This window comes from Aulonocara stuartgranti (genome assembly GCF_965226115.1).
Source record: "Aulonocara stuartgranti genome assembly, chromosome: 20".
Taxonomy (NCBI): Eukaryota; Metazoa; Chordata; class Actinopteri; order Cichliformes; family Cichlidae; genus Aulonocara; species Aulonocara stuartgranti.
Window position 1 is genome coordinate 10,668,117 of NC_138956.1, and position 27,238 is coordinate 10,695,354.

A 27,238-nucleotide genomic window follows, 5' to 3' on the forward strand; every position below is an offset into this window, starting at 1 on the left:
CTTCTGTGTTATTTTGTGTCAGCTCAGATTGACAGTGTAATGAACTGACTGTTTACCAAGCTATTAGTGGCATCTTTAATCTCTTTAAATGGGAACCTCTGAAGTAAATAAAAAACGAATTTATTTTCATTAATCAACGTCTGAACAACAACAGTTAATTTAAAATGTCGCGTGTCTGTGTTTTGTGATGATTTCTGGGAATCGACTATGCATTTTGAGTCTGGCTGAAAAAGGAAGAACAGACAACAAGTTCAGTTGATAAACTAGGAAGACTTCCAAACTTGGGGTGGGAAAAAAGTGGGTTTTGGACTTTTTGAATATAAAACAAATCTCAGTGATGAACATCCTGGTTTCTTTGCATGACAAGGACAAGCACGAAATGTGCCCGGACATTTTGTTGTTGGTTTCACCCAAGGGTGTACTAGAAAAAACTAAATCTGCAGTTTTTCTGCTTTGGTGTTAACAAAGGGGAATCAGCAGAAGTTGCTGATGAGCAGAGAGAGAAACGAAGCAGCAGTGAGGTCGACCGGAGAGTGACAGAGTAACAGAGTAAGAGTAAGGTTCCAACAAACAGATCCCTCCTTAAAACTGGACACAAATAAACCCCCAATGCAGAGAGGCCTGATACGAATTCAGTCTAGCAAGCACATTTTTTTCCTTTCTAAAAAACACAAACGTGATAAGTGAAGGACTTGCAGATCGCCTCTGGAAACTGTACCTTCGAGAGATTTTAAGCAGTAGTTTTGTTTGCACTTGTCCTCACCGGTTTGGTTTCTTTGCATGACGAAGACAAGCACAACGTGTGCATGGACATTTGCCTGCATGTTGCCTGCTCCAGCACTCCATCTTGGAAAAAAAGGTCACACTTTTGGAGAAAGTGTCAGGAAAAACTGCTGTTGCATGGTAGGGCTCTCTCTTCTCTGAGTCCAGGGACACAGTTTTATCTGAGGCCAAAGGTCTAGAGTATTCAGTTGATGTCCCTGCAGCTAGCTGGACTGATTTCATGTTAATGGATTAGACAAGCACAAACCAGAACCATAAAGGGTTGCCTGTGTCACTGTGCCCAGCTTTAGACAGTATCTGGAGGTGGATAGTACAGAGGAGGGTGGCTTAGTTAACCCACTTCCTGTGGCTCCCTCACAAAAGCTCAACTCTTCTCTCCAAGCGCTGCAGATTCTCCACATCCCAGCTGGACAAAGTTTATCAGACTCAGATGGGCACTGCCCTGCCATACTGAACTTGAAAAATAGAAACTAAATATTGATCCTATCGCACTAGTATCGATCCACTATAGCAGGTTGGTATCATCAATATTTTTGTGACCACCTCAGTTCAGTTCAGTTCATTTTTATTTCAAACATTTCAAACATGTGCCTTCACAATCATTACAAAATATCATTACATCATTTGTTTGAAAAGGAGTTGTCCATACCCCCTCAAGTTTCACCATGTACACGATATTAGTGTCACCTCTGGAGCTGGAAAACTACAAGTAAAATCTATTATCTGTGGTACATTCATTGTTCATATCATACTCTTCTTCCTGGACATGCAAGCTGTAAAACTAAAATAAAATGTTTAAAATAAACACTTAAAACTGTCTCTTATAGAGTAATTTAAACAAAACAGCCGACTAAATAAAGCCCCGATTTTATTCTGACCTAAAAATATCTGCCACGCTGTAAGGAGGAGAAGAATAAACTCAGCAGCGTTACATAAACGTGCAAAAACTAATCTTGCCCAAAAAATAAAAAATCAGCCTTTGACTCCGCTTTGGCTGCATCTCCGGCGGTTGCAACAAGTGGTTTGACGGACGTTTGGTTTTCATTAGGTCGTCTCGACACTGACCCCCTGCCCCGTCTACAGTAACGTGAAACCAGCCCGCTGGCAGGCGCTCTGTGCGGAAGAGAGGCGAGCAGAGCTGATGCAGTCTGCACTGCTTTCACAACCCGGTCGGTCCGCGGGGCTGGACTGCGCTGCCTGCTGCGCACAGCGACCACAAGCTCCCCAAGTAGTGACCCACCAGCAGCGATGCGTGCTATGGCCACGCAGTAGCATTCACTGGAATAGATGGTGAAGCAGTCTTTTGCAGAAGGGATTCTTCTTGTTTTTGTCTCCCCTGGAGGTGCGCTATGGCAGCCATGGTGAGCTGTCAGAGTGGCAGAAGTTTACGAAACGGCGACTGGGGCTTCGCACCTCTGCTGGCTGCTGTGCTGCTCAGCTTTCTGCTTGCAGGGATGCAGCAGACCACAGCGTTTCCCACCTGGAGATTAGAGGTATGCTGTGACCACTTTTTCCTTGCAGCTGCAGAGTCCGGCACATAGTTGTGCTTATGAAGTTATTAAGATGCTGGTTACCTTTTGAAGTCACATAACGCCAAACTCCATTCAGAATTCTGCTCCATTTGCAAAACTGTTTATGTAACAGGAGACTACATACGGGGGTAGAAAAGTAAGGCTTATTGAAAGTTCATGGTGAAAGTGGCAGTAATGGTGAACCCAGCAATGAAACGCTGTTTTATATTGAGAGTAAGAGGTAAGGTAAAAGCAACGCACCATATATTTACCACAAATCCACAAAGGTTATTATCGGCTTTATTATTAGTTGTGCTGGCGGTGCCCACTTGACAATCAGCAAAACAGAGCAGCGGGTATCAGGAAAATACCAGATCATTTAGGAACGATGCACATCATTTTCTTTCACTGTTACATTATGCAAGAATCCGTGCAATTTCAAGCCATTCGTCTGGATCTTCAAAGATATTTTTAGCTGGAAATCCTCACATGAAATCAGTGAGTGATGGTAATAGGCATCAGATTCAATTATGTGAAGTTAGATGAATGCTGCTATTAGGTTATGTCTATGGAATGGGTCTCTGTGCAGTAATATCTTCAGCGAATTGGATAAATGTGTTTCTCCACACATTTCACTCAGTGCCACCCACCCGCTGTGACATAGAGCCTGAGGGATCGCTTTATGTCACTGCCTTTGCCACACGCTCTCATTATGTGTCAGTCAAGAAGCCCGCTGGTGGGGATTACACAACTTCATGAAGTTAAGTAACAGAACAACCAAAGAGCATTTCTCATTGATTTATACTGAAATGAATCGGCAATTATCCACTGTAACATACTTATTATTTCTATATTACTAAACGAGATTAACAATATTTGTTTTGACAATGTTCAGCCTCACTCTGTTTCATTTTAACATGAATATGTGCGTGTTGACAAAAAGTGCGACAGACAATCTGTGTTTTGATTTGTGTACAGAAAATCGCTTTTGTTGACTAGAACCCTCAAAGTCTCTGAGGTTCAGATGAAAATCATAATCCCTTGTTTAGAAATTTCTGGAAACGAGGTTAAACTCTTCCAGACTCCCCAAACGATCCATGTGGGATTTGTCCTCAGATGTTTCGCCCTCTGTCAGCTCTCACCGCCGGCTCTGAGGTTTAGTCTAGAGGACTAGTGGGTTTGCGGTTCATCTTTATTTGTGGCAAACATGCCAGATGAGCTTTGTGGTGAATATAACAAGACGTGACACATTAAGAAACGCGCTGGCTTTAACACCTCATAAGTCACTGAACGCATGACTCCAGCATGTCAGCTGAGGTCGGGAAAAGCAACTTTTGTATAAAACAGTGACCTATGCCTTTAATCTGGTAGTGAAATGTTATATTTAACACCAAACCACGAGAGATCGTGAAGTTTAATAACGGTGTGGGACAGTCTGGCCACCCAAAGTACTATTTTGGAAAGGAAATGAAGGAAGTACTGCATCTGTTTGTCTTGACTGGGTGAAGCAGGAACAGGAACTGGAGGACTGGGCGTAGATTCCAAAATGAAGGGAGAGACTTTGATATTTTCTCTCCATCTTCAGTGTTTTTCCTCAGCAAGAAACTTATATTTATAAAAGAAAATTATATTTGTACTGGGTTTTAGTGTCAGAGATATTATATAAAAAAAGAGGCATGGTACTCAAAGAATCCTGGAGTTGTGGTTTTACAGTAGAATCCAGCTTTATATCCAAGTGACTTCTGAAGTAGGACCGTACCCCTGTAAAAGTAAGGTTTTTCTCTGATTGGCTGCCCCTCACAAACAGATGATGCAAACAGCCAATGGTTTGGGGCTTCGGTGGTTACAATCAGAGCAGAGTGCCTGATATGACCATATTAAAGATATCCACGCTTAATGACATCATAGAGAGGCAAGAGAAGGAAAAATTGTCTGAAACTGAATGGCTCACGGGGACAACTTGTGCATAATCTGACCTTTTTATTTGAACCTTTAGCCATTTTTAATCAGCGCATCCACGATTTAACAGAGGTTGTGTCATTTCTTGCCTGAAAAAATCTAAATGTATCAGTATTTATGCATGTTCTGAATGCTCGTGAAAAAGAATCCCAATACTCTTAAGAATTTGTGGTGTCTTGCTCTCTGTTTTTCACTCAGACGATGATTGCAGTCACATGGAGACACTGGTTAGTTTCACACCCAAAGAGACTTGGCGAGCATGACCCATAGCCTCGTGTTGGCTGCATGTTAGACCCTGAAAGGACATTTCTAATCTTGTTGTCAGACCACAGAAGAAACACTTAGTCTGAAGCATACTGAAAACTTTCACTTTGCTCCGCTCTCTACTATAAAATCTTGTTCATCCCCTTGCATTTCACCTGACACACGGTATTCCTGCTCATCAGTCAGGCTCTTGTAAAGAGCCAGGTATAACAGAACAAGTGGTACTTTTCAACAAAGTCAGGTTTAAGCCTATATTCACCCAGCGCCTTCAAAAGCGTGTGCTGTGCACGTGTCTCCCAATGACTGCCAGTTGTGTACCCTCAGCAGTTTCTCTTTTTAAATGTCTGCCTCCTTAAAACCCCATTAAAGCCATCAGGCAGTGCGAGAAACATTCCTGTTGTCAAGCACAGGAATGGGCTCCTCAACTGAGAAATCGCAGCCTCTCTTCTAGTGCTGAAAAGCGGATTTATTGCTCAAACCCATTTCCATAGAAAGTTATAGATTTATTGCGAGGTGTGATCACTATTATGGAATATCTCTGCAACTCAACATCAGCCGCAGAATATTTATGAAAGCATTAAAACTCAAAGCACCCATAGGCAGCATTTCAGTGTTATAACAGAGTCCAGACTCCAGCTGTCATCCCCCCGAAGAGATATCAGACTCAACATACTGGTGAAAAGTATCAAACTTAATGCAACTTTTTTCTTACTTCTTTCCTGAGATGGAAAGTTGAAAATATAATATTCACTAATGTGACCAGTTGAATCTCATTGAATTCTTAGGAAAGCCAAATGAGTCTTTAGGATTCAGTTACTCCTGTCACAGTGTGAGGTCATTCATTCAAAGTTTCTCTTTGTCCAAGGAAGAAGCTCACACCACTGTGCTGCTCATCGGGATCCGCAAAGAGGCCCGGTCACAAGTACTTCACCTCTCCAGGAACAAGCGCTACACCCTCACCCCGGAGAAGCTCAAATGGGACAAGTTCAAGCTCACATACAAGTATTTATTTACAGCCTGTGATGCACAAAAGCAATACAAATTAGGCAAAGGGAGAGCGAATGTTTGTGCTAAAAGAAACCGAGATGAGAGACCGAGGCTCCAGATTTCAGACAATCGTGCACTATAACTACTGTTGATGTGGGTCAGCTGCTACATTTTCTAATCTTAAGTCACTGTTTGCACTGAACCTTGTCCACCAAAAGTTTGTCGAAGCACCAAAAAGTGGTCTGAATTATCATCTGACTGTGAACACTGTAAAATAGTGAGCACATAGGGGATTCTGAAAGTCACGCCACAGTTGCTTGGCTTCCAAAGAGTTGGATTGAGCTGTGTTAACTGTCAGGAGAAGATCCAGTAACTTTATTCATCCTGGAGCTGTAAAATGATCCGCTAACGGGAAGATTAGATTGAGCTAGAGGAGCTCCAAAAACCGTTGGTTGGTGGTAGACAAACTTTTTTTTTTTTAAACAGCTTAATTTAAGTAATTTTCGCACTAGTAAAATGGATGGTATCAACAATTTATTAAGTTACTGTCTAACTGTGATATTAGAAACTATCTGGTCTCACTAAAACAGAGCGGTGCTGAGGAATGTGGGAATTCTTTTGTGTCTGAACAGTAGCTATTGTGTTTTGGCAGATTCCTCAGCTGTAGAGGAATGTGTTGAGGGACAACTATTAACCACACCGTGCTGTTGTTTCCGAGCAGGTTGCTCTCCTTCCCTACAAACTTGATGAACGCCAGCGATACACGTCGGGGAATCGCCAAGGCTTTTGGCATGTGGAGCGACGTCTCGCCGTTCACCTTCAGAGAGGTGCCGGCCGACCAAGAGGCGGACATCAAGATCGGTGGGTGCATCTCTCCCTCAAAAGATGTTGCTTGGTTAGTTCTGAGTGCCAGACTTTTCTGTTTCTCCCTGCTGTTGTCGCCGCAATTTCTTTGCCTCATTAAATCGCAGCACTGCAATGACATTACCAAGCTTATATTCAACACATATTCATAATTCTTAATGAAAAAAAATGTCTAACAACTTCCAGACATATCAGCTCATGGCAAAAGTCCCCAAATTCTGCTTTATCTGCCCCCTTTGGGTGCAAACTCGAGAGTCCTGCATAAATTCTCAGAGTGAGTGAGAGGAATGGTCGTCATCCTCCGAGTTTGTCATTTGTGATCCATCATCTCCCCACTCCAGTCTCCACGGAGCAGGAATAATGGAGGGAGGGCTTCCCTCCTTGGCTCTGAGCTATTTCTCTCTGTTTCTCTGTTTTGGCAGGCTTCTATCCAGTCAACCACACAGACTGTTGGCAGTCCCACTTGCACCATTGTTTCGATGGCATCACAGGAGAACTGGCTCACGCGTTCTTCCCGCCAACAGGAGAGATCCACTTTGACGACCACGAATATTGGATTCTGGGAAACATGCGCTTCAGCTGGAAGAAAGGCACGCATCTTTATTGTGTTTGCTGAAACTTTTAATATTTCATGCGTGAAGTAATGAATGCAGCAGACACCGAGCTGAGCTGTCTCTGTTGCAGGGGTTTGGCTGACGGATCTCGTCCACGTGGCGGCTCACGAAATCGGTCACGTCCTGGGACTCATGCACTCCATGGATCCCAAAGCTTTGATGCACCTGAATGCAACTCTGACAGGGCGCAAGCTCATCACACAGGATGAGGTGTGGGGTTTGCACCGGCTCTACGGTTTGTTCACAGTCCTTATGTTTTCTCTCACACAAACATTAAAGGTCTTCTTTTTGTACTTTCGTAACACATCTGAGGATTTGGGGGGACGTATGTGGTCTAGATGACACATTGAAAGGCACCCCAAAGCCTCTTGATTGAATGAATGAGGCCCATAAAGAGCTGGGATCAAGACACATGATGAGGCTGATGACACATATGGCAGCATCAGGATTGAAAATGAGCATTGAGTGTCGACTGGTATTTCACAAGGGCAGAAAACTGACGGTGCATCTGGGAAGCCTCTCAACAGCCTGACAGAAGAACCTGCAGGAGAATTCATTCCCTCGGGCAGTTTGACAGGTTCAAGAATTCCTTAACGTTGTTGTTAAACATGGCTGAGGGAAAACAAGATTGATGCTGCCGCTGTCAGATGAGATGACGAATTGGGTCTAGACTCCAACTGGCCTTCAAACTGCATATGTCCTGTAAAGGACGCTGTCCAACATCCCACCGGGATGATTTAAGGCATTGCCCGGATCGGACGCTTTCTCAGAATGTAGTCTGATGCTGGTATTAGAAGCATCTAGATATTCCTGTAAAGGAGTATTGCTGCGCGCTTCTGATCAAAACCAATCATAATGTAGAGCACAATGTTTGCGTTTGATGACTGAAAGCGAAACATTAATGAATACTGTAAAAAATACTCACGAGTGGTCTTTAGCGTGTGTCATAGTGAGTCATTTTCACTGGCACAAAAAGCAGATTGTGTGTTCGTGTTTGGAGGGTTGGAGGTGTTCCAATTCTTTTGCCTGACTAAGAGCTGCCATCTGACCCTCCTCCTCACTTCATCTCTCCCCCCTCCTCCAGGATGTTTGGATCGTCTATTTATCTGTCCGGCCTGGGCTCGGAAAGGCTACTGCGAGAGCAAGCGCAGACTGATGCAGAAGCACTGCCCCTCCAGCTGTGATTTCTGTTACGGTAAGAAGCAGCAGTGGCAACGGCAGCAGGAGTCCAGGGGGAAGGAAAAAAAAAGAAGACAGAGAAAGTTTTCTCTCAATTGAGCAGCACAAGGAGCTGCTGTGAACCGTTTGCCAATGGAGCAACGGGAGCCAACAGGTCCAGCCATGCAGAGCTGCGCTGGAGGTTTTCAAGGGTCTGATTTGTAGGGAGATTACACTTGGCGCTGGGAGAGTCTGTGTTTTATTTCTGGAGAGTGGCAGCGTTTCAGAACGCTCACACAGCAGGGCCGCTACCTGTCGATTGCTCTCTCAGTGAGGGCTGCTTTACACAAGTGTCACTCATCAGACAACTGCCTCTGTAGGTTTATTGTGGGATGCTGTGGTGCAGAGATCTCCTTTTTTTTGCACAACAAGAAGTGGCTCAGTTTTAACTATCACAGCCCCACAGACTGTGGCTTTCTGAGATTTTTTTGTCAGCAACAGGGGGACAGTGTGGAGAGAGGCAAGAGGATACGATTCCTGGCTCACAGTAATCTGTTCCTCATTGCTGATTGGGAGACGTTGTACGGCTGTGGAAAATTCCTGAGTGACTCCAAACCGCTGGAATTTCAGACTGTGGCTTGAGGGTTAGAGACACACAAGGTCAATTTGGATTTTTGCAGCATTAACGAGAGCGACTGTTTTTTAGGCAGACTCTGAGTTGATCACGAGGCGGCCTGTTGCGCTTGTCACCAGATGGGAGAGATTACACTGATAACACAGGCACACCGCCAGCAGGTTAGCAGCATGGATGCCTGACGTGATAACGCTGCTATCAATGATTTTGACAGTAATCAGCATTTTGGCGAGGCGTTTGTGAAAGCATGGGCGTTTCTGGGATTTAAAAACAAACGAAACATGGGGAACGCACGGGGGCTCAAATCAAGAAATTTATATATTTGGTGAAAAATAAATAAACAGAGTGAAGAAACCTGGCGTAGAAAACACTGATAAAAATCTCTCATGTGCAGCCCGACGCCCAGATAGACTATTATATCAAAAGTCTGTGTAGTGCCCACACAGAATATCTTTCAAGTACTAAAGGAAAATGACTCATCAGGCAGGAACATGCATTCATTCATCTGTGTTTCTCTTTAATGTTGCTGCTAGAGAGGATATTATTTACTTATGTACTCTCGGGTAGTTTTACCTACAGTAATTCTACATTAATACAGCGTTTCAGCAGATTAAAACAATAACTAATAAGTAACTAAACCTTAAAAAATATGGAGTACAAATGACACTATGTGCATCCAAAATATAGTGGAAAGCAGAAAGCAGGATAACTTAATTTCTTAATTTTTTGCTCCAATAAACAAGACTTTCTTGTACTTTTTTAAAAAAGTTTTCTTGATGAATGGTTCGCCAGGCTTTCTGAAGATTTTTCACAGCTTCTCTTTGGACATTGGCTGCTTTTTCACTCGTTTGTTTGTTTGTTAAGTCTCATAAGACTGACCTATCAATCATTCAATCATAAAAAAGATGCTTAACTCAAGGGATGAATCAGTGTTGTGTCTACACATAACAGACAACCTTAGAATTACTGCCAGTATGTAAAAAAAAAAAAAGCATCATCTTTTCCATTTCTTTAGTCAAATCTATGAAAAATACCAAAGATAACACAATTTGACAGGCATGGAATCGTATTTTTGCACCAACAAGATGATTCCCAAAGAGCTATTAGACAAAAACTTGGCATATCTCGGACCTCGACATTATTGAAGCAGTGTGGGATTATCTTGACAAAAGGCAGCCAAAATCCAAAGAAGAGCTTTGAATGCCCTTTAAGAACCCTGGACAACTATTCCTGATGACTACTTAAAGAAATGACAAGAGAGTTCAGGCTGTGTGGAAGAATAAAGGTGGTCATAACAATAATGACTTTCAAGCTCACTAGAATTGCACACAAACTCTGTTTTTGCCGTATATACAGTATTTCCATGTATGATTGCATAATTTCAATAAACTGTTGCACCTAGTTCACATTTTCCTTTCAGGCACTGCTGTGTGAGGAAAGGCTGTGACAGCTGGAGACAGTGAAAGAAACTGAGGTTTATGGTTATCACAAATCTTTTAGTTCCTTTTTGATCACGGGTGGGAAACATTTATTTCATACAGCCACACTGACTAAGTTAGATAAAGTCAGCCAAGAGCCACACACCGGCTATATGAATGGAAACACAGCTACAGGTTAGAGTGATTAAATTACTAATATTCAACCCAAACGTTGTATTATCGTTTAAATTAGCCCACATCTTGCAAGTTGTCACACTGCACATGTGTATCTTAAGATAATCATTTTATGGTTAAGAACACCAAGTTATGACCTTTGCATTTCCTGTTGTGGTGCACCAGCTCACCAGTGTTTTCTTTTCTATCCTCTTCAGAATTCCCTTTCCCCACCGTAGCTCCCACCCCGGCTCCCCCAAGGACCAAACACAAGCTGGTGGTCGAGGGCAAGAAACTGACATTTCGTTGCGGGAAGAAAATAGCATCAAAGAAAGGCAAAGTACAGTGAGTGTCTCTCTCTCTCTCCCTCCAATATGTTATCAGTTTACCTGGTTACAGTGATGCTACAGTATTGCAGTTGCTGAGCGCCGTCTCTAACGTGCGAATCCTGTTTCAGCTGGTACAAGGACGGGGAGCTGCTGGAGTTCTCTCACCCAAACTACATCTCACTGAAAGACGACCACATTACTATAGTGGCCAACGCCATCAACGAAGGCACGTACACCTGCATCGTTAAGAAGAAGAACAAAATTCTCACTAACTACTCGTGGAGGGTACGCGTGCGCTTCTGAGGCAGAACAGCCCAGCTCCTCTGCACACTGAACAGGACATATTCACAGATGGTCACCAGGAGACCTCACTCACTAGGGCACATACTAGTATTTTTTGTTTTGTTTTTTAAACGTTCTTCCTGTATCCACGTAAAATTGTTGACCGTCTTTGTGTAAATGCGTTTACATCTGTGCAAAGAATAAATGCTCTGTGACAGATATTTTTTACATTTTTTTGTGGAAAACACTACCTGACTGTAAAAAGCTGTTTGTGGCAGATGCTGTGGTTTGCATTTTATTTGGTGATGAAAGTTCTGTGCAGCTCTCATCAGCTGTTCGGGACGATGACGTCAGTCTGGATTCATCAAGCCTGGACTTCTTCAAAGCTCTTTCAGCTAAGGCAGCTGAAGGAGTCCAAGGCCACCCACGGGATTCCTCTGAAAAATAGGGACTAATTAGTTGCACAGAAACCCAGAAGATATTAGTACTGTTGGGAGAACTCACCATAGCCTTCTACAAAATGTCCCAAATGTCTTTTTTTTTTTTTTTTTTTTTTTTAATGGACCTGAAAAACTTACAGAAGCCCTTGCTTTAGATGCATAGCATTCAAATAATTTACACACTGCCCCAAGTAAGCTACTAAAGCCAGAATAAACAATGTTGTCTACAGCCTTTGGAACCATTTGGACCTTAAACCGCATATGGAACACCTCAGACGTCTAGCTTACTTTACTAGTCGCACGCTGAGGCCAATAGTCTGCCTCCAGGGACTGAGCAGTCAGTTCCACTCGCAGCTCTCTGTCCAAGCTTATTCAACACATCAGGTGTAATAATCTGCAGAAAGGCCTACGGTGGGTCCAGGGGATAGATAAAATTGATTAATGAATATTTCCATTTAGTGCTGGCTCTGCGAGCCCCAGGACAGGAGGGGCCTTTTTTCAGTACCTGTTCCAGTCCTGCAGGGACCCGAGCTGCACTGTTTATTTTTCTTTGGCTCGAAATCAAAGAATTTATTGGTTTCATTCTGAAGTCAGAGTCATTTAAAAACAAAAGCAAAGCAAGCCGGGGCCTTTTTTTCCCCCTGAAAGAACAAAGTACTGAGACAAAGTGGTGCAGCACAAGGAATGACATCACTTTTGGACAGCAGCTACCAAGCTGGTTTGAAGGCTGCATTTCTTTCAGGCTCGACTTCCCTTCATTTTTTTCCCCCTCCTTTGGCAGTGTGCGGTTGTGTTTGCATAGCTTGGACAGAGTTTATAAATATGGGAAAAAAGGCAGACAAAACAAAGTTTCAAACTTTATTTCTAGCAAAAACATCAGTTCCCTGTCATCAGGAGAGCTGACATTCCCATTTAAATTTTAACATTATGCTGGATGGAACACACAGCAAATGCTGCATCATTATACAGTAGCTCAGGCAGCCAGGAAATACCAACCATTTATAAAACCTGGTCCTCTCTCATGAAATATAAAAGGGAAAATAAAAGTCAAACATGAGAGAAACACTTTCGAATAGATTTATGGTTGTTTCTCCTCTTTAAGAGCTACAAAGGTCACATTTCAGTTAGTTAAATGGCTTAATATTTAAAAAAAAAAAAAAAAACCCAAACAGGAAGAGTGGAAATTCAACAGGTTTGAGCCATCAGTCTTGCTGTGAGACAGTCTTGACTATGTGGTAACAGTTGTAAATGATCAGATACTGATCTGCTCTAAAGCTGTAAACCAGTGATACGATCCGGTTCCAAACAAAAAACAAAACAAAACAAGAAGTCCCACGAGTCTTTGCTGGATCTTTTCCTGTTTTCCAGCTGGGCGTCCTGAAGCTTGAGGCTCAGAACTTGAGGCTGAATCCTGGACCGACTGCAGATGCCCCCTGATAGCTGGTTGTCAGGTGGAAGCCAGTATCTCTCAGGTCATCATCGCCCTACAGAGACAATGGAAACATTCACAACTTGTAATATTAACAAAAACTTTTGAAATCTTGCACTTCTTACATGCTTATTACAAAACTGACCAATATTATTTTATGACTCTAGTTACCTTTGGAAACCCCTAACCTGAATTTAATGACGGATTTGATTACAACTAACAGTTTGTATTAAGACTATTATTATTAACACTCCAAATACTTAATCACAAGCTCAAGCTTTTTTTTCACCCTGACGAGAAGAAAAGTGAGACAAAAATACACTTGTCATGGTCTAATTGGCGTGTAAGGCAGCAAATACCAACACTTAATTCCACTGAAAAATCTCAGTAGTGGCCTTAAGCTGCTGGGTGAGCCGGACCACTGCTGAAAACATTAGGAACTAAAAAGTGCTCATCATGGAAAACACGAGGAGGAAATACGCGGACACAAAGCAGAAGCCTGTAGGTCTGTAATCTATTTAACACAGGCAGCGTTCAGAAAGCCTGGTAGCTGTGTGTAATGGAGAAAAGTCAGGCCTAATGCTCTTACCAGGTGACTGTAGCCCAGGCCTCCCTCGGGTGGACGAGGACTGGTGCCTCGCTTCACCCTCTGCTGCTCGCTCTTAGCCGGCCAGGTGGGGAACATCGAGGAGTCAATGGGGAGAGGAGACTCCCTGAAGTACTCATGTTTGAGAGCCTCATCTGATGAAATCCTCTTACTGGGGCAGTAGGTGAGGAACCTGGAAAACAATCAATAATAATTTTAAACTTATGTTTTAGCAGCGTTTCATCAGAGATGCCAAACTGCCTCGGAGAACTCAGGCTTCTTGTGTGGACAAAACTGCCAGACCTGCTCTCACCTCAGGTTTTTTTTTTTCTCTGCTATTCAAACGGGTCTGCCTTTTAGCTCAATGAAGGCCAGTTCCACAGTTGGAAAACCAATCAGGGATCTGTAGGTAGGATTAACCATGAAGGAGCGATCTTTCTGTGCCATGGCCAAAAAATAGTGACGAGAAATGGCCAGCAGAATGACACATGCATGGATGGGATTGACGCAGCTTTACAGGTTGCTGTAAGTTAACAGCGCCTAACAGCTAATTAATGGTTTCTGTGTAATCAAAGTCCTGCTGATGGTTGTGTCTGATGCGAACATTTGAAGATTACACATGTGCCAGCTGACTTTTACTTTATTGGGTCACAGTCACACTGAGTAACGCTGGCATATAACTGGCATCAAAATGCTCGAAAAGCTCCATTTCACCGTTGTTTTCCCTACTTTTTCTACTCTAAATGATGTCAAAAAATTCATATTCACAATGTGGTTGTCTACAGAAGGACTACCCACCTAATCTTCAACGTCCCCAAATAATATTAACAAGGATCACTCTGATTATTCTGCAAAGTTACTCTTACATAGTCAAAGAACAAAAATGTTTAGTGTTTAGTGTATAACAGTGTATAACAGGCCCTGTAGTGACACAGTCTGAACACAAGGTGTGGTGCTGATGCCAAAGGCCAGAGAGTTTCTGCAAACAGTCGTAATTATACATGACAGGAGCAACACAGACTCAGACTGTGTCTGAGGGGAACCCTCCGTAAGTGAGTGCAGACATTAAACATAAAAGATTTTACAAAACAAATTATCTCTAATTTAACGTGAGAGGATATCTACAGGAGGATTAATGGCTGGGATTAGACAGACACCAGGTCTAGAAGACAAGAGCACTATACTAGCAACATAAGACAAAACCTGCTACTTGTGTCCAATGCACCATTTTGTTATGGAATTACAAAAATGTGCACTCTTCCTGTCCTGTAAGCTTGTTCCTTTTCTTGACTGAGGACCCAGCTGCTTTTCATTTGAGGACTACGGTCCTATTTATGCACGGGACACCAGGTAATGGAAACTCATTATCTAACAGGATAGAAACAGGACAGAAAACAGGCAGGATTCTGGCTCTCTAGGAGGATTAAAATTGGGATCTCTTAACTACTACATGTTGAAATGGTAAACGTATAACAGGTTAAAGAGTTGTGAATTGAAACCTCCTTCAGTTAGACACTGAATCTGGGTCTTCAAATGCTTTCACACACAGGAGAGGTGTGATATTGCAAACAACAACCAAAAAAACCATTGCTCTGCAATGTCAACCTGCCAGATACACCTCCAAAGTTTCTCTGTACTGCTCCGTTGTGAAGCTTTTCTAACAGCACTTCCCTACGTGTTGTACACTGACAGCTGAAGTTTCAGCAATTTTGGAAATGAACCAAATTTCCACCAAATTGTGGTTCCTCACACAGCAGCACAGCAAACATGTTGTTACCATCCTCTGCAGCTGGGAGCTAGCTGACCAGCATGGTTTTGTCATTTACAGGTGTAGAGAAAAGTTTCTGTGGCTGGTTAAAGACCTGAGAGGAGAGTTGAGAAGCTCATCTGCGCAGTGCAGAACAATGCTGATCTTTGGAATGTGAGAGAAAGAATTATGAAGCCATCACTGATTTTCCCTATTAAATGTGTGTTTTCTAAAACATTTTCCTGTACTGTGGAGCGTCACCATGGTGAGTGCGTGTGTGTGAAACGGAACAAGGGGGATGGAACTGGACTCCTGCTGGGATATATCCACTACTGCTGTCATGTTTTAAGAAAGCTTGCCAGAAGTGCACCGACTAAATAAAAAGCTGTGGAAAGAGTAACAGAATTTGACAGGGTAGAAAAGGGTTCGTCCAAGTAAGGCAATTTCCACTGCAGGAGCCATGCTGATTGTTACCTAATACATGCTCTTCATCACTGTATACCAGTGATATGTGTTCTCTCAACACTGAAAATTTGCCATCAAATATTTACACAAGTCTATGGGACTTATTCTCTATCCCTTAAAAATGGCTAATTTATAATGTATTTGACCTTTCTTTTCAAATGGTGTCTTTATGGTTTATAACCTCTTTAGTATCTTTTGAAAACACAGAATCTACAGACACATGAAAACAGACAATAGCTGCAATACTACAACCTGACTGCAGTGCAGTGAAAGGAGTTATGTTTCTTATGCAAGAGTAAAAAAAAGTCTCTAAAAATCCTACTTGTTCATGAGGTCAAAGCCTTGGTCTGACAGCAGTGCTCCAAAGCGCTTTCGCAGGTTGTTGTAGGGGTATTCTGTGAAAGTCATCTTCTTCACAGCGGGCAGCTCGCTGTAGCCGGGCCAGATCTTCTCGCTGGGCGACCCTAGATCCTAGAGTCAACACAGACAAGTCAGCAGACATACTTTTAGTCCACTCCCCCAAAAAAACAAAACAAAAACAAAAAGTGGACACGAGAGATTCCCAGTTTGGCTGATGTGCTCATTAACTGCAGAAGTGGCAAGTAGCCAGTCCTTGGTGCATTTCAAAACTGATCACTGGTAACAACAACATGGGAGGCCCAGGTAACATCGCTTCATATTGCTGTTATGCCTAATTTAGATCATTTAGTGTAAGGTATAACAACATCATCTGGGGTGACAGCTACCAGCAGCTCCACCCTGTGGTTCACTGCAGAACTGCACTCTGACAGAAAACCTTACAAGCAGTAAAAAGAAAAGCTTTAATATTTATAGTGACAATACCCCACCTTTTATAAGCACAAATGAAAGCATTTACCTTGAAAATCTTGTTAATTTGGTCAATTTCAGATTTTCCAGGGAAGAGAGGCTTCTGGGTGAGAAGCTCGCCAAATATGCAGCCCACTGACCACATGTCCACAGCTGTGGAGTATTCCTGCGGAGAGAAGAACAAACACAGTGGCAGTCCACAGAAACATAAAGTAGACTGTCTGCCTGGCACGTTCCTCCTGGAGTTTATGTGAAAGTGGATGCACACTGATGGGTCGCTAGGCCTCTGCCGTCTGACGGCATAAATCATGCAATGTAAAACTCTAATAGCATTTTGTGGTATTTGGTGTGTTACAAGCCAAATGCTCAACAGATGTTGTCTTCTATTGGAGAGATATGCCTTTGTGTAAAACAATCAGTCAGGATGATGTAACTATTATCTATGAAAGGCCATCACTTTACTGTCTGTAGTTTCAGCTATTGTATTCAGGATTCATCAGACTCCTGCAGTGTGTGAATTTGAATTCTCACCTTGGCTCCAAGCAGCAGCTCAGGCGATCTGTACCACAGGGTAACCACCACCGGGGTGTAAGGCTTCAGGGGGGAACCGTACTCCCGGGCCAAACCAAAGTCACCAATCTACAATCCAAGACGGATGAGGAGACCTTTGAAATGCTCTAGTTTGGGCTAAATAACATTATTTCAGCATTAAAGATGTTTATATCAAAATCATCTGACCATTAAAGAAGAAATCAAATGACTGCAAATCCTGGCAGCAGGGAGTCATATTCAATTTGAAAAAAAATTACACAATCGAGTGTAATTCACATTATCTACTGCCAATTTGCATAAAATTCACGCCAACAAGTGTCTGTAAAAATTTTGTTTATTTACACATGGACCCAGTCTTCACTACACTTTGCCAGAAATTCATGCTCTAATTGAATTCTACTAATCATGTGTTGTTTATGCAACTGTGTTCACGCTGCTAGCTTGTTGGAAAGACAGATTAATGAAATCACCTTTTGGATTTCCTCCATTACTATGCTTTAAAAACAAATGTGAAAGATAAAAAAAAATGTAAAAAAAGTGAGACAGTATTTAAGAGTCAAACCAGGACTTTTAAGTGTTGTCATCTAGTGACTGTTCTTAATGAAGACTAGTGATAAACCAACTATCAGTGTCTCAGGTTTCGTTCACACTGCAGGTCAATTCCGATTTTTTGATCAAATCCGATTTTTTTTGTCTGCTTGTTGACACTACAAATAAAATGCGACAGCAAACGCACTCTAGTGTGAACCCTCAAAGCATGTGCAAAAGAAGACGTCACACACAACGCGCTCTATTTAGACCCAGAGCAAACAGTATTGTTTGACTGATGGCCCTTAATATAAAGACTTGTTTCTGACTTTACATTTAGAATTTTGCTTTAAGTTATAAAGTTATTTTGTTATTTACATATGGCCTAATAATTATCCTTATTGCTGTTTTTAGAGAGGAGCGGTGCTTCAAAGGATAGTTGCTGATTTCTGTCAGAATCTGCAGATTATACAGTACAAATAACATGTTCACGTTTCTCCAACATCGTCTTCCCAACAGTTTCACTGGATGGCCAAGAAGCGTTCACGATGTCTTCTCGGGCGCTTTTCCGGCACTGATAATTGGCGTCTGTCTTGTGTCAGTGACGTAAAAGACTGATTTAATGCGACCTGACCATTCAAACAGCAGTTGCGTTCTAAAACATCAGATATGTATCTGATTCAGTACCACATACGAAAGTGACCCAGATCGGTTTTTAAAATGTTGGATTTGTGCTGTTCACACTGTCATACCATGATCGGATATAGGTCGCACAGGGTCAAAAAAGTCGGACTTGATGCGCTTTCGCCTGCAGTGTGAACGTAGCCTAACGTTACCACACCATTAGTCCCTCAGAGTTAGAATTGCTCTCCTGGTATACCTTGAGAATACCCTTGTGGCTCAGCAGCAAATTGGACGTCTTCAGATCACGGTGAAGAATCCAATTATCGTGGAGGTGTCGGACTCCTCGGAGCAACTGAATCATCAGAGTCTTTACTTCTCCTGGAAGAGAAGGTGGCACATTGTACAGTTAACTACCTTCAGAGGTAAACCCAGAAGCAAAGAAACATCTATGAGATCTTACATTCTACTGAAGTCAGAAGATCTTTTTCAACCTTTCTCTCACACAGACATACACGAAAATGGATTCAAGCAATGTATCCATTCTACCTGGCAGGAAGGGCTGCTTCATTGTTTCCATCAGACTCTTCAGATCATGTTCTACATAGTTCATCACAATGTAGATCTTGTCCATATTGCTTCCAACAACTATTTCCTGATAGGAAAGGATTAGTTGTATGTACAAATCATTAGTAGAAGCTGTAAATGGTGAAATGTTAATCGCTAAGCAAATATCAAAATGTTTTCTTACCCTTACTGTGACAATGTTTGGATGTTGAGCTTTGAGAATTGTATTGATTTCTCTTAAAGATGTGATGGGAAAGCCCTCCTTCTCCTTCTCCATCTTCAGCCTTTTCAGCGCAACAATCTCATCTGTGAACATGATACTATAGTCAGTTTTACTAAAAACAATAAACCCAGCTGAAGAGCACAAAAGCAAATAGATGAGTATCTTTCTTTTCATACCGGTCTTTTTGTCCTTGGCTCTGTACACCACGCCGTAGGTTCCCTCCTCTATGCGATTCAAACACTGAAATTCCTCAACACTGCGGCAACCCTGAACACAAAATGCAAGTCAAGATTATAACATACAGAAAATGGGCCAAAAATAATAACATACATCCATAATTTGCGCTCATATGGATGATGCGCAACATTTGTGACCCTAACCTGAAAAGCCGGCAGATATTTGGGCAGCTCCTTCTTCAGCTCCACAGGTGAGACTGGGGGAGACTCTGGGATGTAGTTCCCTTCTGGAGTGGCTGAACGGGAATGAGTTTGAGAGTGAGGGGTGGGTTCCCCCTCTCCTGCTTCTTCTTCCTCCTCATCTTCCTCCTCCTCCTCCTCCTCCATGTCCTCACCACTCTCTTCTGAGTCATGGTCAAAACGGGACTCTGGTACTGTGTGGTAAACGGTTACATGTTATAAATAAGGTATGCATTTTAAATGAATACATTACAATTTAGTTTCTAAATTGTAATGTATTACAAAATCTTGTTTTACAAGATTTTGAAAAACTCCTGCCAGGTTGGAGATTTTCGAAAACTCTGTTTTTGCGTTTACGTGTGGATGAGGAATACGGAGTTTGTCACGCAACATCAAAGGTGTGTGCCTTTTTTGACGTCACGCTGTGCGCCATGTTATTGTTTACATGAGATGAATTTCTACAATAACAGATAGACAAAATACTGCTACTGTTAATCTGACTATCTTCAGTTTTTACACGCTTACATATACACACGCAGTTACTGTCCCTCCATTTAGAAAGGCAGAGACGTCACGGCGTAATTTTACATGTAGTTGTTTTTCTGTGTAATAATATTCAACATTGCTATCAATACATTTTTCAAAAAAATGCCTCCATGTGCAAAATGGGTTCAAAAACAAACAGCTGCGGGATACTGTTTGTCCGTGATTTGAACCGGGGGAACAAATGGTGGCAGGATCAGCCTGATATTATTTGTATCCCACTGTAACTTTACTGTATAAACAGCTAACATCGCCAAAATTTCAGGAGCAGTTAGTCATTATAAGAAGTGTTTGTGAACTAAAAATCAAGAATGTGGGATACTGTTTGTCTGTAAGGAAAACAAACTCTGCAGGGGAGACCTACCTTGGCACTTTTGCATGTAAAGCCAAAGGGAAGATATGCTTCATCATATTTTCTAGTCTTTGGCTTGGAAGCATTCATCCAAGCATTCATTTTTTCCCCCTTTCTTTTCATACTGCCCCCCCCCCCGCAATGGCTCTGCGCCCCACACTTTGGGAACCTCTACTTTAGGAGTAGCAGCAATTTTGGGGAATCATTTAGGGATAGCAAGACAACACCCACTTCGCTCATCGGTTGGATGAGATAAAGAATAGTTTCCCAGTAACATGGTTCATAAATGTGACACAGCACAGGAAAAGCTGTCCAAAAGCAGGACAAGAATCCCAACTCTGCACAAAAACAGCCATGTGATGGAGCAATCAAGAAGACATTCCAATATGTACAATATTCGTTTTCCATGAAATTAAGATAAGATCTCTCAAAATTATGTCAGAAAATTTAAATTACTGGAATTTTCAGATGAATAAACTCCAAACAATGTGTGATTTGTACACAAATGCTCATTCAGCAAACTTCTCAGATATGAGAGGAACATCCACAGCACAGTCACACACACCTGAGGTGTGACCCATCAGCCACCAAAACGTGCCTCATTAGTGATGCTGATGACTTTTCCATTTTTAGCTTGTGGCGATAATGTTGTGTAGATTGTGATCGAGGGGAGTTTTTATCAGAAGTTTAGTCATTTATGAATGTGCTACAGAGAGTATTTATTTTGCATCATTACTAAAGCACAGTAGTTAAAAACAAAAAACAGCCATAGTTTGAGTTAAAAATGATGACTTTAAAGATTCTTTTCTTTTGCCATGCTAATGTTGTAATTAATTTAGTGACATAAGGTCAAAACAATCAAATAAAAAAATCTATACACATCTTCAAAACACCATCAGAAAATGTGTTCTCTTAAATGTGAAAATCCTGTACATTTTTAACAGTACTGAATTTTTTGCACATTAACATTTGGCTGATAAAATCTAGCTATACAGATGCCTTGATGTCATCTAATTACCGAATATAAAACTAAAGTAAAGTAAAGGGCTTAATTTAAGGAACTTTTTTTTCATTCTTGCCTGAATACTATTTCATACTATTTCTGTGTTTTGCCCTTATGGTGGTGCGATTGTTTCTTAAAGGCACAGTCTGCAGTGTTAGAGTCCTGGCTGGGTATAAAAAGCTAAGAAAAAAAAACAATTCTCTACTTCTCCAAATATGATTTCTACTCTCTTTGATATCTGAGGTTTACTCACCTGCAGGTATGTGATTTCCATTTTCCCTCTCCTGTTCAAAATCTTCCCCAGACTGCTCGTCCTCACTCACGTCTTCTGAGAGGAAGAAAGCCACTTTGATAAGCATCTGATGGCAGTGATAGAACCGTATGGGCCACAAATATTTGTACCTGCACTCTGCTCAGACCGCCCTGAGCCTGAAGCAGATTCCTCCTCTTCTTCTTCTTCACCCTCACTCTGGCTGCTGGACTCTTCTTCATCTTCCTCCTCATCTTCCTCTTCCTCAGAAACAGACGCTGATGCTAAATGAAATAAGGAAAGATAAAAAAACTGTTTAAAAACTGGAAATTAACTGCAAATTAGGGCTGCACGATTAATCGTTAGAAAATCGCGATCTCGATTCATACTTATGTGCGATCTCATTTCCAAATGACAACGATTAATATAAAAAAAAAAAAAAAAGACGACGACCACGATTGTACCGCATTTTGATCCGGGACGTAATCTGCATGAAAACAAGCGCTCACTCTTCCTGCTCAACAAATGACAAGGGCGGAGCCTTATACCACGTGATACAGAAGCTGTGCCGTGTGATGCTAAAATTAGCAGGGAAAAAACAACGGCGAGCACGTCAGGGATGACGAGAAAGTGACAGGAGAAAATCCGTCCCGGTCAACCACCCAAACATCAATAACGGGAACCTTATTCAGCGCTTCCCTATACCCGTCAAACTCCCGCAGGCACAAAGAAATTACGGAGGCTATCACTTATCACCTGACCAAAGATTATGGCTCCCATCAACACTGTGCAAAACGAGGGATTTAGGAAAATGATCAACACCCTAGACAAATGCTACACAGTGCCGTCCCGCAACTATTTTTCTATTGTTGCACTACCTGCTCTATACACGCAGTGTCGAGCAACGGTGGAGACGGAATTTCAAGCAGTACAACATTTTGCGGCAACAGCAAAACGTGAGACATTTTGCGGCAACAGCAAAACGTGAGACATTTGTTGTTTTTATGTTTATTTATTGTTTTTATGTTCAGTCTCAACTGTTACGAAGTTGATGTGCAGTTGATAAGTGCAATAAATATTTATACTGGAAAAGAAAATCGTGAGAGAATCGTGATCTCAATTCTAAGCCAAAAAAATCGTGATTCTCATTTTATGCAAAATCGTGCAGCCCTATTGCAAATCTACAGAGCCTTCCTAACACAGTGAGCTGTGGTAGATATTTGTTGTCATCCTATTCTTCTGATGATGATCAGAAGTCTTACCAAGTTTGACCAATCAACGAACATCCCTATCAATATTAATCGTCTGCTGTAGTGGAGTCTTTGACATCCATTAAGTTTAACTTTCTTAAACTTAATGGCAATAAAACTGAATTCATTTTAATAGGCACCAGATCAAAACTGACTACAATTCCAACCAGTCTTTCGTTATCCATTGATAACTCTGTTGTCACACCATCCCCTCAGGTTAAGAGTCTTGGTGTCATCCTCGATAGCACTCTGTCTTTCACAGCACATATAAATAATATCACTCGGTCTTCCTACTTTCATCTCCGTAATAACCGTCTTCGTCCCTCACTCACACTACACAGTACCGCCATATTTGTCAATGCTCTTGTCACATCTCGTCTGGATTACTGTAATTCTCTTCTCTATGGTCTACCTCATAAATCCCTCAATAAATTGCAGTTGGTTCAAAATACAGCTGCTCATATTATTTCCAGAACTAGATCCACTGAACATATAACACCTGTTCTTAAACAGCTCCATTGGCTCCCAATTCACCTCCGTGTCAATTTCAAGATCCTGCTTCTCACTTTCAAAGCACTTCATAACCTTGCTCCTCCATATCTATCCGATCTTCTCCATACATACTCACCCCTTCGTACACTCCGCTCTTCTTCAGCCTCCCTTCTGTCAGTTCCACCTGCTCGCCTGACTACCATGGGACTCAGAGCCTTTAGTTGTTCTGCCCCGAGACTTTGGAATGCACTTCCACTTGCTCTACGGACCACACACTGTCTCCCCACTTTTAAATCACTACTCAAAACTCATCTATTTAGAATTGCATACACCTGATCTGTCTTAGGCCATTTTTACCTTGCTCAGTTTTTATATTTGCTTTTATACTTTTATGACTGTTTATGTCTAAATTTTATCTACCATGTTTGCTATATATGCATTTTTCTTATGTTTTTTATGGTATTGTTTACGTGTTACTGTAAGGTGACCTTGAGGGTCTGAAAGGCGCCTATAAATAAAATGTATTATTATTATTATTATTATTATTATTATTATTATCATCTGCTAATTGCTAAATCTGTAGGTTACAATTTAACTCACCCAGGGAGGATTCTGCAGTGCTAGTCTTCCTTTCATTATCACTGATATCCTGCAGATCAGCAAGCAGATCCTTGCTCTCAGGCTTCTCTTCTTTTGATGCTGCAGAAAAGAAAAAAATTAAAATTAGTATGAGTTACGTTGGAGCCACAATAATCTCTTAATAGTCTCAACAATAACCATTGATTAAAAAAAAAAAAACAAGAACAATTTAAAACTCACATCCGCTTTTCCGTGTTTCACTGTGATCAGACCTTTCTCTGGGAACACGTACTGGACTACGGCTGCGGTGACTTTGTTTTGGCTTGTCATCATATTCCTCAGGTAGCATCCGAGATGGCACTTTAGATGAGAAAAATTAATTAGGTAATCACTGATGCAGGTTTGCCTGACAGGCTGCAGGGTCTAAAAATCCCAATCCATCAAGTCACAGTTTAGCATTTTGAGACATTTGCTTACTTGCTTAAATACATTTGCTTCCCCAGTTACATGAGAATAAAATTATGACTCTTCTTCTGTGTTGAAATTACACAGCTGGGAAAGGACACCATGTTTAGTTACACTCACTGACCTTCTCGTCGAGTCCCTCTTTCTTTGCGTCGCTCTTCAGCCCTCCTCTCCCGGTCTTTTAGCTCTCGTTGTTCTTTCTGCTGTTCCCAGAGCTTTCGGTCACGCTCCCGCTGGCGCTCGAGCTGCTCCAGTCGGTCCCTGTGATCCAAAAAAAACCCAGCAGAGTCCACTGGAGGTCTGTTTGGATAATCCAAAGTTCACTCTTGTCACTGCTTTCTTTGGTTTCTTTAAATGGACAGTAGTTAAGTATTAACTTGAATTATTTATGTTTCATGTCTTTATTTAATTTAAAAAAAAACATCACATATAAAATTAGTGTTTTTTTAAAGGATCAAACACATTAGCGCTGACAGGATTTAACATTCTGACATGCAATCAACAAAAGTTCAACAAAACAGATTTTCAAACAAGTTAGCGTTGACAATATCAAAGAGGCAAAATTATCAGAAATTATCTGAACTGACATGAGATTATTTACTTCTGGCCAAAGTTGGTGCTCACCTCTCTCTACGTGAATGAGCTCTGGCCTGTTCCCTTCTTTTCTGCCTTTCCCAGTCTCGCCGGGCTTTGTCCTCTTCCCAGTGACGTTTCCTGCGATCGCTTTCGCGCTCTTTTTCTTTATCTTTGAGTCGTGCATGTTTTCCTGCTGTTTAAGTAACAAACAGACATGAAAAAACAGCCCTAAAAATAAAAATATGTATCTGTAAAACATGTGAAGCAGAGTCTCTGAACCTCCTTCAGCTGAGTGACTGCGATGACGTCTTTTATCTTTTCGCTTCTCCTCTTTTCTGTGGTGAGATTTGTCCTTTCTTGCTATTTGCTGTGGAGGCTTAATTGCTAGTGATTCGTCTTCTTCCCCTCTAAAAGAAACAAAGAAAACATTGTGAGGAGAGTTGCACCAATTCAGAACCAATATCTGTCTAATACCCTTATGGATCATTCCACTAAAAAAATAAAATAAAATAAATCTGTTCAGAATTGGCTTTATAACCACTTATAAGCAATAGCAGACTACTTAAAAGTCAATAATCTGCTACTATTTATATTAATTATATTATTTATAGTACTCTGTACTGTATTGTACTATATTTTGCATGTTCATAATTTTTTGCCCTTATGTTGTAATTTTGCATTGCATGTTTAGTGTGTCCTCTGTATTGTTGTGCTGTCCCAACTGATACAGCAAATTTGCTTTGCCGCACAATAACAAAAAAAGCCCAACAACAACAACAACAACAAAAAAACGTGACCTGAATTAACATTATACAGCAGCTTTAAGCTCTTATAACTTTGTAATAAGTTATTGCTGCTAACCTGCATGCTAGCTGTATGTTATAGTAGCTTCTGCTGGTTATGTATACTAATTTCCACATTTAAAAAAAAGAAGAAAAAGTCATGGATCAGTTTACCCACTCATAATTTCCCCCAACTTCCAAGTACCTGTCCTCCATTGAGTCTTGACGTGCATATGGCGAGTTACGAATTGTTATTTCCATTCTTTGATCCCGAAGTTCTCCTTCCTCCGGAGTGTCTCGTTTGGCTTCCCGATCATCCGCCTGTGAAGCAAGGCCCTTTGAGAACTGGCCAAGACAAGAAATCCAGAATTTGGGGTTAAAGCCTACAAGAAGACAGTGAGTACAAGAGGGCTAACATACAAAAAAAGACCACAACATTTTTGTATTTAGCAACTTCACTAATGTTTAGACAAAATTAATTAGGCTATGTTTCTTAATAAATTCTATATTCCAATCCTAAATTAACATCTGGGTTTTAAGATAAAAATGCTAACATGACAATAACTGAGACCTAAGACATTAATTCACAAATCTGTTTGTTGCATTCTGTGTCAGCATGGATGTGTAACATAGAGTGTATATTAGCTTTTAGATACTTTACATTTTTCTGGCGTTTCGGATCAGTTTTCTCTTGTAATTCTTTTCTGCGTTTCTTCTCTAGTAAGATTTCATCAAGAGTTTTAACTTTCCAGGTGTCTTTTTCGTCCCCCATCGGCGTCTGCTCTCCACCGCCTGCTTTGCAACACAAACACACAGAGGGTTCAGTACTGTCTCCTTAGCTTAGCTTTGTTTGAATCAGAGAAAGGGGCTTACCATTTGTTAATTACTGATTTAATTTACCATTCAACTGAATTAGGATCAACGCTTCAGAATCCCACCCCCGTCTTTGCTTTGGACAACTACTAATAAAAAACTGATTACGGCTTTTGAAATAATTAAATAAAGTAACGGAAGACAATGAAAGACTTGCGGATTTCCAATTTTAGCCGGTGGACATAACATACACTGTGTACACGCTGTTTAATGCCCTGGTGCAGTGTGTCGGAGAGTTCAAGTGTTGCTCAGCCGTCAGTCATTTTTACCACTTTCATATATCAGAGACGCCAACCAAGTGTAGTTAGATACGTACAGGTCGCCACCAAAAATAAAATACCCAATATTAAGTTTATATATACATAGAGCAACAGTCGAAAAGCGACTTCTTGCTAAATCGGCTGACTAAAGCGGTGGATGCTAACAAGCTAGCTACTAAACGTTAGTTAGCGAAAGCTAACATGGGGAATCACTGCTAAACAACTTCAACAGCTAATAAGATGGTGTTGAAAGAAACTACTCATATTGCCAATAATGTTAATCAATTACACACATATAGGCGTGTGCATATCTAAAACTGAAAGCATAAATGCAGTTAACTTTAAAATTATTGACCGAGCGAATGAAATGGTCAAACAAACCTGAAATATGCGCAGCGGTATTATGGCACACCGGAAGTTACAACGCGCTGGTA

At 41.3% G+C, this 27,238-nt stretch overlaps 2 protein-coding genes across 5 annotated transcripts; one reads left to right on the forward strand and one right to left on the reverse strand.

Annotated features, from left to right (window-relative positions):
• The first annotated feature begins 1,652 nt into the window (after window positions 1–1,652).
• On the forward strand, window positions 1,653–11,198 carry mmp23ba (matrix metallopeptidase 23ba). The gene is made up of 8 exons (XM_082519933.1): window positions 1,653–2,276; window positions 5,383–5,519; window positions 6,226–6,365; window positions 6,791–6,958; window positions 7,053–7,217; window positions 8,067–8,177; window positions 10,585–10,711; window positions 10,824–11,198. The coding sequence occupies exons 1-8, from the start codon at window positions 2,133–2,135 to the stop codon at window positions 10,996–10,998; spliced, it is 1,167 nt and encodes a 388-aa protein (XP_082376059.1). The 5' UTR covers window positions 1,653–2,132; the 3' UTR covers window positions 10,999–11,198.
• A 1,063-nt stretch (window positions 11,199–12,261) lies between these two features.
• cdk11b (cyclin dependent kinase 11B) lies at window positions 12,262–27,238 on the reverse strand. Of its 4 annotated transcripts, none has more exons than XM_082519932.1 (20): window positions 27,186–27,238; window positions 26,333–26,463; window positions 25,877–26,016; window positions 25,169–25,296; window positions 24,938–25,079; window positions 24,438–24,574; window positions 24,089–24,208; window positions 23,870–23,968; window positions 21,680–21,811; window positions 21,531–21,605; window positions 19,344–19,573; window positions 19,140–19,230; window positions 18,925–19,046; window positions 18,723–18,828; window positions 18,433–18,554; window positions 17,004–17,111; window positions 16,522–16,638; window positions 15,967–16,115; window positions 13,436–13,625; window positions 12,262–12,901 (listed from the first exon to the last, which is right to left on the reverse strand). In XM_082519932.1, the coding sequence occupies exons 2-20, from the start codon at window positions 26,441–26,443 to the stop codon at window positions 12,809–12,811; spliced, it is 2,412 nt and encodes an 803-aa protein (XP_082376058.1). In that variant the 5' UTR covers window positions 26,444–26,463; window positions 27,186–27,238; the 3' UTR covers window positions 12,262–12,808. The 4 variants fall into 4 exon arrangements, with proteins under 4 accessions (XP_082376058.1, XP_082376056.1, XP_082376057.1 ...); XM_082519930.1 differs by having other exon boundaries at window positions 24,438–24,613; XM_082519931.1 differs by having other exon boundaries at window positions 24,938–25,082.